Here is a 13,269-nt window from a genome sequence, read left to right as displayed (position 1 = left end):
GAATTATGGCGAAGTCTGCCGACTTTAATTGCTGAAGTCGGTGGCGAAGCTATTAAGAAAGAGCTTTCAGTAAAGAAACCGATGCCGACTTTGAAAGCGGTATTGTCGTTATACAAACTCGGACTTATTTAAACCTAATTTTCCCGTCTTCTATTCACTTTCTCCCAAATCCCCATCTCCAAACCCCAGACACACCTCCTTCTTCCTTGGCTATGGCGGATCCCGGCGATGTCTGCACCTTCTTCCGGAAGCCAACTAAGAACAAGAACATCCGCAAGCGCAAAACTGCCTCCGACGACGACGACGACGACGACGAAGCCGAACCCTCCCAACCATCCTCCACCAAATCAAAGAAACCCATCACCTCCGACAATAAGCTCCACTTCTCCTCTTCTACGTCGTCCGCTAAAAAACCCGACGTCTTCCACTTCGACTCCTCCAAATCCATCCAAACCGACCACGACAGTCGCGCCACAGCCACCCTCGAGACCGAGACCGCGTTCGACCGCGACACCCGTGCCATCCGCGAGCGCGTCCTCAAGCAAGCTGAGGAGTCCCTGAAAGGAAACCCTAAACAACCGTCAAGCGACGAGAAACTATACAAAGGTATCCATGGGTACAAAGATTACAAAGCTGGGTTTAGGCGGGAGCAGACGGTAGCCAGCGAGAAGGCGGGAGGCTCGCACGGGCCGCTGCGGGCGTCCGCGCACATCCGGGTGTCGGCGAGGTTCGACTACCAGCCAGATATTTGTAAGGATTACAAGGAAACAGGGTATTGCGGTTATGGGGATTCGTGCAAGTTTATGCATGATAGAGGGGATTATAAGTCTGGGTGGCAGATGGAGAAGGAGTGGGAGGAGGCAGAGAAGGCGAGGAAGAGGAGGATGGCGATGGGGAGCGGGGACGGCGATGAGGATGATGGTGGAGGCCATGGTGGTGCTGATGATTCTGATGATGAGGATGAGTTGCCCTTTGCTTGTTTCATATGTAGGCAGCCGTTTGAGGATCCGGTGGTGACGAAGTGCAAGCACTACTTTTGCGAGCATTGTGCATTGAAGGTCTGTCTTTTGTCCTTTTCTTACTATGTTCATTACTTTTGCATTCTGAGAATTAGTGTTTCTGTTTGCCTTTTTTCAGGCGCTGAGACTATAAATTTATGCTGTTGCTTTTTATCTTGTCATATGTTTAGGGAAAATTAGATGTTATTCCTAGGTATCGCTCGAGTGTATGTTGCCTTATTTCTCACGCTGTCTCATTATGCCAAATTTGTGTTAAGACAGCATCTTTAGCAACTTTTGCTATATTCACTTTTTACGTGCATGGTAATGCACTCTTTGGCCTCTAGTTTCCATTGATCTTGAAGTTCTGACTATTTGGTACGGTGTCTTCTGTGATTGGGCTCTTTAGGTTTTCTTACTTGGCAAAAGCCTATTTTCTGACTTTTATTTTGTAGGAAGACATTTCTAAGGTATTCAAATGACTCATTTTCAGTGAGATATGTAGAAGGGAGTGGTTTCATTGGACAGCCCTTCGTGGTAAAATTCATCAAATAAGGGCAAAGGTGAGAGGGGAATGAGGGGACCAGGACGGGGTTCCGAGGGTACGGGGATGGTTTTGGATAATGGTGCAATCGATGTTGACATGAGAGGTCTTATGTGAGACATTTGAGAGGATTTGAATATAAGTTGTCCATTAAATTATGGTTTTATATTCATGGTTCTTATGATCTATCAATTGTGTCCAATAGTCTGCCCAAAATTTTGGAATTTTAGTTCTAGCAGTTCCATTAGTTTTTGGTTCATCTTTTGTCTTGGTTGGAAAATCCCATAAATTGGAATAGACTTCAGAAAGAAATATGGAAAACTAGGACCATGACATTAGGGGTGGCAAAACTTGACCCGACCCGATAACCCGACACGATAACCCGACTGTTAATCGGGTTTGGGTTTAGATTAATCGGGTTCGGGTCATAAACGGGTCAACCCGCCTAATCCGATTATTAATTGGGTCGTGTTCGGGTTTATGCCTTTGACCCGCTTGACCCGTTTAACCCGTTTAAGTAAACGGGTCGGGCGGGTTAGGTGGGTCGGGTGACCCGTTTAACCCGTTTAGTTTTAATATTGTATGAATTATTAGGATTGTATTTGTGTAATACACCATTTATATATAATAAATCAGTAAATATTAAATTTTATATATGATTTGTATTAAACGGGTTAGACGGGTCGTGTTAGCGTGTCGTGTTAACTTGACCCGTTTATTAAACGGGTTAGGCGGGTCGATAAACGGGTCGTGTTCGTGTTTACTAAATGCAACCCGTTTATTAATCGGGTCGTGTTCGTGTCAAGGTAATGTTGACCCGACCCGAATCTGACCCGACCCGAACCCGCTTAACCCGACCCGATTGCCACCCCTACATGACATAAATTTCACAATTCTCTAATATATTTTAGTTGATGGTTTAGGTCATTTCTATGTAAAGGATAGTGATTGAATGTTCACGTCGATCAGATTAGAATATTATTAGGTACCTTTATCACTAAAATCAACCAGCATTAATTCATAGGCCCTATTATAAGATTTCTATAAATCAATGAGTAACGTATGCAATTATCTACTTCATCACTCAAATACAAAATGCTTTTTTTGGTAGATCTTCCTCTTACTGAACTTAATTAGTTTGAGGTTTATTAGTTATGCACCTTAACCATTATTTTGCTAGTCGCTTCAAAAGTTTGATGCAGTAAATTTTAAGTTTGATTCCATGATTGTTTTGCAACCATACATTTTCTTTTACAGTGATACAGTTGTGTTCTTTCTCCACTCATCAGAAATCATTTGCCTTATGCAGCTTTGTGGAATAGACTAGTAAACTAAATCAATGTCATATGTTGTAAGTATCAAGATTTTAAGTATTGAGATCAAAATCAGTCGTCTAAAAAAAACGATACGTATTAGTCGTATGGGTGGTATCCGTAGTATCAGTCATTCATATCAGTTTGTATTTCAAACTAATTTTTAAAATATTAAAAATTCTAAAAATTTAAAAGAAAATAATAAGATATGAATATTTTATATATAAAATATAAAAATCAACAAATAGATACTATTTCTCAATCTCTATCTTTTTCTAGCACTCACACACTCTCCCTTATATAACTAAAAAAAATTTCTTACCCTCTCTCTCACTAACTCTCCTATCAAACTCTCTCCTACTCTTTCTCTTTTATTAATTACTTTCTCTCACTAACTCTCTCTCCCGCTCTCTTTCTTTTATTAATCTTCTCTCTTATTAACTCTCCCACTCTCTTTCTCCACCATCTCTCCCTTACCAACTCCCCTCTCTCTCATTAACCCTCTTGCTCCTCTCTTACCAACTCCTTTCTCTTAATCTCTCTCTTGCTCCTCTCTTACCAACTCCTTTCTCTTAATCTCTCCCTCTCCAATTCTCTCCTCTCTCTCCCACTAACTTTCTCTCACTGACTCCCTTTTCCCTCGTTCTCTCTACAATTTCTTCATCTCTCTCTCTCTCTCTCTCTCTCTCTCTCTCTCTCTCTCTTTCTCTGATTCTTTTCCGGCGATGCTTCTTTGATAAGCTCTGGCGAGGTATTTTCTCCTTTTTTCTCACTCCCTTCGATGAGCTCCCTTTATCCCTCATTCTCCTCTTTTTTTTTTCTTTTTTTCTCTTACTCTCCTCCCTCTCTTTCTTCCTTTCTCTCTAGATCAAGTATCGATTGATATGGCCGATCTCGACGCGAAACGGATTGAGTATTGGCCGATCTAGCCGAAACCTGGATCGGGATTGATCGAAACTTGGAATCATGGTAAGTACCTCCAGGTCTCAACATTGTTACAATCAATGCCCCAAAGGCTTATTGATCATCTACTTTCGTCTTATCTAAATTATTTTTAACCTCTCTTGATCTTTCCACAACTTTTTTAAGTTCCATCTTATTGGAAACAACTTTACCTTATCTCTCATGTTGACGGTATATAACTTTATATTCATGTACTGCCTACTCTAGATCTTTGGTGATCTTCATGGTTTTTTCATCAATTAAAGATGGTAAAAACCCATCTACCTTTCATTAACATCTATAGCATACAAATTTGCATAATTAGGATTAATGGATTTAATCTCGTGCCAAGCTCTTACCTTTGTAGTTTTTGTTCTCTTCCCCAATTGGTACAAATGTAATTTGACAAAATCTCATGCTCTCTTGGTCCCTGAGCATGTTTCTTTTTAGTCTCATTCTCCGAGTGGTTTCAAGTACTACCTATCTTTTATTTTGATCACTGTTAAGAGTCTTTTGTTGATATCAATGAAGCATAGATACGAGATTCATATACAATACGATATAGATACAGGAATATAGCAAATTTTAAATGTATAGGATACGATACGTCTATGATATGGGAATAAAGAACATTAAATAAAAAAATATACATTTATATTCTAATGACAATCTATTCATGTATATGTGCAAAAAGTAAAAGATAATATAAATATGTAGGATAAAAAGCGTAATATTACATTCAGTATATTTATTATCTACATAAGCAATTAATAGCATAAATTTTTTTATAACGGAGTATCAAAGAGTATATCAACATTTAACAATTAATAAACCAAAATGAGAATAGTAGATATCATTGTATACAACATGAGCAACTCATAGCACTTAAGTTTGTAAAGTAAAATCAACCAAATATCAAAGTTTACATCAACATTTCACAATTTACATAACACCAACATGAGAGTACTTAGTAGTGTAATTGGCTTTAATAATTTATCTCCTTCTAAGTCATCCTCATTGTGTTCATCAATGAACATGAATAATGATGGACTCTAAATCTGGTTCATCAAACGAGAGGTCAGCAAATTCTAAAATTTCCACTCTATTGAATGAATCTAATGAATCTCCGTAGTATCCCACATTTTGATCTTCCCTAACATATACTCGGCCGATTTTCTAGAGGGACTATTGCAATAGAAGAAAACAAAATAGAGAAGGGATTGAATGCAATTTAGAGAAGAAAATCCATTGAGAGGCGGGACTGATGCAAATCAACAAACAGAGATGAGAACAAAATAGAAATCAGAGAAAACGAAAGGGAAATTTCATATGATGAGAGGAGAAAGGAGGGAAAAATGGACAAGGGAAGCCAAGGGAGGAGGAGAAGCATACCTTCTCTAAGAAGCTTGATGTAGAAGCAGTCGATGCCCTATCCAGTCATATCCGGCAATGAAATTGATTTATTTTTAATTCAGATACTCGGGATACTTCTTTGGAGCAAATATGACCAGTGTACGTATCCAATATGTATCGGATGCGGATGCGAATATGTGGGTGTTTTGTGCCTATCGGAGGTTGAGAGGTTGATATTATATCTATTATTTTTCCCTAGTGATTTCTTCTCCAAGGACTGATTATGCTGGTCTTAAAGTTGGTTTTTCTCATCTTTTTTAGTTTTTACACTAATGATTCATTTTAGCTTTATCATTTTTTCTTCATCCAATAGTGATTCCTATTTCCCTAAATACAGTGTCTTTTGCATGTTGTTTCGTTAATTTTTAATTATTCCTTTTGGATTGATATATCACTTGAAGTAACTCTTAAAAGTTTTTGGCTACTTGTCTTTGCAGCATCACTCAAAGAACAAGAAGTGCTTTGTGTGCAACAAACCAACCCTTGGCATCTTCAATACGGCCCATGAGATCCGTAAAAGGAAGACACAAGAGAAATAGGGCCTCATCTGGGTACTTAATTGTGTTTGTTCCTCAACTGTAATGGGCACCTGTTTTATTTTGCCCTACATTTGTGCAATCATGAAATCCAAGCCTTTTTAGTCTTGTACTTGTTAAGAAGCTCTTGGCTACCATCTTTTTGAACAGCTAGTTCTTCAGTGACCATTGTTGGATACTTGGATACATAAAGTAGGCCAGTGCAGCCTGTGTAATTGTGGCTGGGTTCATGCAAGATCTTAATTCTTCATGAACAATAAGATCCTAATTATGCTTTTTGAATTCTTCTGTCGTTTACTACCCATTTATACCCATTTAACTCGGCGACAAATTTATTTTGACCATTCACTCTGTTGATCTTGCATTACTTGGACCGGTAATAGGATTGTTGTGCTGATAACCTGTATTCCAATGATTATTTTAACTTTCAACTGTGAATACTAATTATGATTAGCATCCAAAAAGCCTGGTGATAATCAATGAATTGAGGTGCTGCAGCATATTGGCAGTCTTTTTTGGTTTTAATGTTTAACGAGTGTAGATGGTGTCCAACAAATGCTTTGCAACGAAATTTTGGTCTGCCATCGTTCTATTGAAATTGTGATTAATAATTTAGTCTTCAACTGGACCAACAAAAATAATATTTGAAGACTTAAATATATGCTACAAATGGTCTTTAAAGCTCTGCATTCTGTAGAGAAGACATGATGGTGTTAATAGATAACCAAGGTTCTCTCTTCCATATTTGGAGTCTCACATCCGAAATTTGGAATAGGATATAACCTGGAATTGGGGTGGGCATAATTTGTTGGAGACGTATGACCTGGAATGGGAGTGATCATGTTTAATGGGTGCATGCAGAAGTATTGAAGGAAGTCAGAAACCATCGGTCTGAATATATAAGATTGAGGACTAAATTTGACTTACATGTAACTTTTGAAAATTTTTAAGGGAATGATTTTGGTAAAAGAGAGAAGAGTTTCTTTTCTGTCAGTAGTTGCTTCACTAATCTGCAGGATTATTCAACAATTCAATAGTATTTTTTGCACTATATTTATAGTTAAGTAAGTTAATGTTGCCAAATGCTCCAACTTTATTGCTCTAGTTGCATCACCTTGTTATCACATGAATGTACATTTTTGAGTTGCTACTCATGCATATAGACTTGTGGAAAACTATACACTGATAAAAGGAACTGTACTCTCTTTCATTTGCAAAACAAAAGCTGCAGGTTGTTTATAATTTCGTGCGGTAGTAGGTATTTTTAATAAGCTGAATTGAGTTTGTTTACTGACTCATTTCCAATATCATTGGTTTGACAATCTTTTCCTTTTTACTATAGAGTAATATTAGTAATTCCTGTTCTTGTTATTATATGTAATGCCAGTCTTCATCACTTGGTTTGTCTTTTAAAATATTGTTTGCATGGATACATCATATTCTGTATCGAAACTTGTGGTTTTCTGATGTCCGGATGTAGGCCGACATGCTTGATGGTATTCCACATATATATACTTGCTTTATGTTATTTGTGATCAACTTTCGGTGAGGGTGCTATGCATTCATACATATGCATTACTTTAAAAAATTTCTTCCTTTAATGAGTAGGCTCCCATCTTAGATAAATATATCTGGACTCTGTTTAGGTCCCCCATAGATGACCACCTTAGCATCTTATATCATATTTTAATATGTAGATTGACTGTAAAATTTAAAATTATTATATATGGTGATGAGTTAGTGGAGTTGAATAGCTTAAGATAGTTCTTAACATGAATACATTATCTTTTTGTTTGGATTGTAAGTTTTAATTTAATTTAATTTTTTTTTTCTCTAACGATTATTTTTTTTAATCTATTAATCATCTTGAATTCTGGGTGCCCACCTAACATCTAGGCGCTACATAATTCCTTGTCCCCTGTCCACTGCCTACTGTCTTTTAAAACCTTGCGCAGATAAATAATGTACAGTGATTCTTTTGCTGAGAAGAAGTACGGATTATATCACTAGACAAAAACTTCATTTGTTTGTTCCATTTGAGCAACTATTTCAGATTTCAACTGGCATCTATTTCCTAATACAAATTCTCTGTGACATGATTGAGTATGACCAGTTGGTAAATTTGAAGAGGTGGAGCAGTAGCAGTTTGTTTCATGCACACTATATAATACACTCGAATTTGCACATGCACGTGATTCTTATTTGATAGAATGAAACTTTGTCTGCTAGATGGTGATGCTTCATTTATAAGTTCTTATTTTTAATATGCCCCTTACTTTCTCAGTGATTCAAGTAAAGTAAAGGAGTGCAAGTAGGAATGTGATAGGGTGAATGTGGCATGCATTTGGCATTTGGTTCCATGTTCAGATCACATGAAAAGATGACTTGTTTTTGTGGCAGGTACATGCCTCCTGGTCCTGCTTGGTGGTCCGAGTTTGGATGGTGTGATTAACTTTGGACTAAGTTCATTGAAAGAGTGACGTCTGCGTATCTTTCATCACACCAAGATGTTGGAGGTGCTCTTTCTCTCTCTCTCTTTCTCTTCCTCTTAGTCTTATCTTCTTCTTCTTTTCAAATATATTTGCTAAAATATATTATCTTCCAGCAGTTCATAAAGAATTTATAAGTATATCGAAATAATATCTTCCCTAAGGTGTCCAAAACCATCTGAAGAGTATCCTAGTCAGGAGAAAGGGTATATACGTACCAAGAATATTCGTAATGCATATGAGACTTGTTCAATGATGCTGAACGATCTTTATACAAAGAAATTAGACAATCTTTAGCTTATTTCATCTTTGAATGAGCTTTTGCAAATCTTAGTGGCCACGAAAGTATAAATCTTTTTCCTTCTTTCTTTTCCTCCTTTTGAATGACTAAAAGAAGTGTTTGAAGCTTGTTCTGAAGGGTTTCAGGGCAGAGTTTGTATAATTAGGATGCAGTGTTATCCTTTCAGGAGCTCAGTAGGGACAAGAAGAAGGTCCAAATCCGAAAATTGAACTGCCATTCCAAACTACATCTAATTCAACGTATGCCATTTGTTCTGAATCCAAATTATACGAGTGAGTGAAGATGTCCCACATTCTCTTTTGGATCAATGAGTGGCCTTTTCCCAAAGAAAAAAACAAGTCACTGGAGATAGATAGTCTTTTACTACATGTCATGCCCTTCCTAGGAACAGAAAGCCGCCACCCAATTTTGGCTGCGGAAATGTGCGAGAGACCACTCAAGTTGCTGACTTATTTACAAGGTTGGGGGAAAGCCACTAATTTGAAGAACAGGGTGGTAGAAAAGGTGATCCTTTGCAGTATATGCCTAGCTAATGTCTACCTAAGAAGGTGAGGAGAATTCTTTTATGAAAGTTATAACATTGCAAGTTATGATGAACTTATACTTAGTTAAACCGACGTCGATAATAATCTTTTTAACCGTCTGATCACTATTTCATTGATCGTTTTCATTATTTATAAGTGATTGGTTTTATTTAGCTTTGTGTGGGACTATAATAGTTGCCCATGAATTTGTAATAGTGCATTCAATGCACCAATAGAGAGAGGTAGATTATGCATTTAGATGGCCGTTTGGTTTGTTAGCTTAAAACTCACTATTTGGTTTAGTGTATTAATTGATATCAACACATTGTGGTGTTTGGTTGAGGGTAAGGTGAAATCTAGTTTAGCTATTTTTATTTTCTTATTCTTAGTATTATTTGCTTTGAGATTAAGAAAAATCAAAAATAATTATTGGGTAAGTTACAAATCGCCCTTATGTAATTAAACCTATCATCAAACTATTTCCTAACCTTTTTTTATCACTTTGTCCACCATGTGATTTAAATTAGTGCAAAGTATTTGAGAGAAGAAAGAATAAAAAAATATTTGAACATATATTAGAGAGAATTTTCTCAGCATAATAAATACTATAATATCATAACTGGGCTTCTCATTCTATTTAAGATAAATACACTTTCGACAAAGAGATTTATATGAAAATGAATAATAATTCAAGGGGTTTAGACATATCTTTAGACATGTTATCTATATCCGAATTCATATACTAATGATAATGCATGTTTATCTTAAGATGTATTCACCTCGCATGGCTTAATCAATCATCGTCATTTCCCTCCTAGTTTCTTTGCTACCATAATATCTCCTGTCATTTTCCTTATAATTTCTTTGCTCCTATAATATTCCCTTCAAGCAGTCATGGCATCAATGAAGAAGACTGATTTTTCTTTTCTTGTGGACTTTTTAAGTCTCCTGAATTTTTACATCACGTGTCTAATTTATCCCGAACTAGTATATAAAACTAGATGAGTTAAAAAATTACTGACCAGAAATAAAGGTTTTCAGTTGCCGACTAGATAAGTGACATATTTGAAATTCTAAAAACATTAAGAAAGTTGCTAAGTATAAGAGAGAGCATTTCTATACTTAAAAGGTCGTTAACCATAAAAGAATTTATATAGAAATATTTTTATCTCACGATTAGTGATTTTTATAGCGGTTTTTAAATTTTTCATATAAATCGTTGATTCAGTCAGTTAAAAATTGCCATCCTAGTCAGTGAATTTTTTTTAACTCATTTAGTCTCGTATTTAAATTTTAAAATACACTACCGTGTAAAATAAATAAATAAAAAAGAAATTTGAGAGGGCTAGCTTGGTCAAAAACTCAAAAAAAGAGCTCTTTCTTCATTGTCATAGGAAGAGAAAGATGAAGGAAAGTAGCAAACAAAATTGATTAGGGAAATGGGAAGACAATTAGAATGAATTTGCAATGAGAAGGATATGAAAGAGATGGATGAAGGTGACATAATATGGAATGGAGTGGAAGCCGTCATGTTCATGGCCATCTTATTCTTTAGGACAAATTAAAGTTACTCTATAGATATGACTCCATGAAAAAGAAAAAAAAAGTTACTCTATAGATACCCCTTTTTAGGTTTTATAACCTAAGACTGGGTTTGCAAGGGAGATAAAGTTAATTGTCAAGGTTATTTCAAGCATCTTGTTAATCTTTTTTGAGATTAGTAGCCTAGAAAGTTGAAAAGAAGTATATATATTTTAACTCCGCGTGCTAGTTTGGCCAAAATTTGAAATGCCTTTCATACTTTTTATTTGTGTCATTTATCTCTTTTGAAGTTCTGATCCATTTGCGATTGTCTAATAACTATTATTTCAAAATGCTCTTTATAGTTAATCATACTTAGGTTTCTTAATTATTACTATTTTTCACACTCTTTGTATGCTTTGTCATGATACATAAACTTGAACCATTGAAAGCATTTTAAACATTCCTTTCGTTTAATTTTTGGTTATTTTTCTCATTTATAGCTATACAATAGGTTTAGCTTTAAATTTTACAGAGAAGAAAAAGGAGGAATTTCAGTCTATCAAAATACTCTTATCTCTTTATGACATTGGGGGTAAGATATTTTCAATAGTTTAAAAGAAAGTATGCAAAATAATAATAATTCAGGGGTCTAAATAATTATCTTAAAATTAAAACTATAAGGTCATTAAGTGTGACAGCTTATTGTTACAAAGGACACTTTCAATTTATATATATATAGAGTAAAGGGGAACTGTATGCGGCTACAAAACCCATCAGTTTACACCAACCGCTGATAGGTCTACACCCACTAGCTCACGGAGCTCAATTGGGAGCTCCTCATAAGCCTCCGATAAAAACGACATTGACATCATTTTGCCATGGTTAGCTACTCAATCAGTGACCTTGTTTTCCCACAAGGTGGCCAAAGGCGGCCTAGCATTCCTCCATCAAGGATTTGATCCTCCACAAACATCCCCTTTTTTTCTGGAGCACCCTAGCCAATTCAAGGGAGTCCACCTCAACCTCTAGTATGATGATCCTTTTATCTCACACAAGCCTGAGGCCTAGACGAAGGACCTAAGCTTCAATCACTAGTGTAGACGATGTCGAGCACGGCTCTCCAACAAGTGCCACCAGCACCCAGCATCCATCCAGATCACTGCACTTGCCCCTCATCAAGAGCTTATCTACGAGTAAGCATCGTAGGTGTTGAGCTTGTACCGGCCTTACAATGGCGGTCTCCACTAGGCCTAGCTTTAGCCTCGCTCTATCAACTTCGAGCTAGCCATTTTGGCATACTCCTTAGCGAGCCCAGTAACCGCTTGTGGTGGTTTCGCCTCCCTGCCAAAAACCCTCTTGTTACGTTGCTTCTAGATGCCCCATAAGGTGGTGGCACTATCCTTACCCTAGTTTGTGATAATCCAATCTAGGCTGATCTTTTCCTCCAGGTTTTGAGGGTACATCATGGCAGCTCTAACCAGCTCCCACACCTGACCACTATACTTGCAGCCAAACATAAGATGTTCGGCTGACTTGCTATGAATACCACTAAGCCCACAAAACTCTGGCTAACAGAGCTTAAGATGGCTCAATAGTTCCCTTGTAGGTATTCGATTCCAAAGAAGTTTCTAACAAAAAGTCCGAATTCTGAGTGCAACCTTTAGCTCCACAGCTCCCTCCAACCTGACCAATCCTCGCTTGCCGGCGATACGAAGGAAAGAATAAATCGGGCTCGCCTTGTCCACTCCCTTTGGGTGACAGCCACAACAAATTATAATATGAGAATAAAATATATGTTTTTTTCTAAAAGGAAAAGTACTTTTATCCTCTATCTTAATCAGCATACCTACATAGAATATTATGGTTGATCCAAACTCAGCTAAGGTATAGGCTTAGATTGACACAGCACCAAACACGAGGCTTTTTTAATCCAAAGATATTGGATTTAGACGTACTCTAAGTACTTTAATCTACGTCTCCATTAGCATAACTAAATTTGTTAATCCAATTTGCACTGAGATACATGGACATCAATGTCAGCGCGAAACACGAGGCTCTAATCCCCCTACATGTCTTGATGGCACTCATAAGTGACTTATCTTTTAAAATTAGATAAATTTATAAACAAAAATACAATCTTTATCTTCACTCAAAAAAAAAAAAAAAAAAAAAAAATCCAATCTTGCCTTGTAGACATCCTATCTGTTTGAATATTTATCATTCGATATGTTTTAATGTCTTAATAGGCACTTAGACTATAGTTTTCATAACAAGCAGTTACTGTGTAGATAAGTTAAATTAACTCTTAATAAATTTGAGTAAGATTTTTAAGATCAGATTAAAAAAAAATAGGGGAACTAAATTTTAAGGTTAAATAGGAAGTATTTTGATATTTGAGTGCTTTTGAGGCATTAAAAGTAAAATATAAATTTATTTATTTATTTTTTAAACTATAATTTTTGTTGTAATCCAACCAATAAAATATAGGGTTAACTTGAATGATAAATATTTTTATGTAATAGAGAGTGAATAATAATAAATACTTTTGTATGATATAGAGTAAATAAATAAATAAATAAATAAAAGCAAAATTTATAGTGCTTTTAATTATTTTTTCTATGAAACAAAATATAACCGATAGGTAATGATTAAAGCATGTTTTGACTTCGCTTTCCATGTTTATCA

General features: G+C 36.1%; 1 protein-coding gene across 1 annotated transcript; it reads left to right on the top strand.

Annotated features, from left to right (window-relative positions):
• Positions 1-70: 70 nt before the first annotated feature.
• On the top strand, positions 71-6,028 carry LOC140765670 (zinc finger CCCH domain-containing protein 15). The gene is made up of 2 exons (XM_073104861.1): positions 71-1,058; positions 5,648-6,028. The coding sequence occupies exons 1-2, from the start codon at positions 213-215 to the stop codon at positions 5,747-5,749; spliced, it is 948 nt and encodes a 315-aa protein (XP_072960962.1). The 5' UTR covers positions 71-212; the 3' UTR covers positions 5,750-6,028.
• Positions 6,029-13,269: the final 7,241 nt, after the last annotated feature.

This window comes from Typha angustifolia, chromosome 8 (genome assembly GCF_048772165.1).
Source record: "Typha angustifolia cultivar Huaian chromosome 8, ASM4877216v1, whole genome shotgun sequence".
NCBI lineage: Eukaryota > Viridiplantae > Streptophyta > Magnoliopsida > Poales > Typhaceae > Typha > Typha angustifolia.
This window is presented reverse-complemented; position numbering and strand designations above follow the sequence as displayed.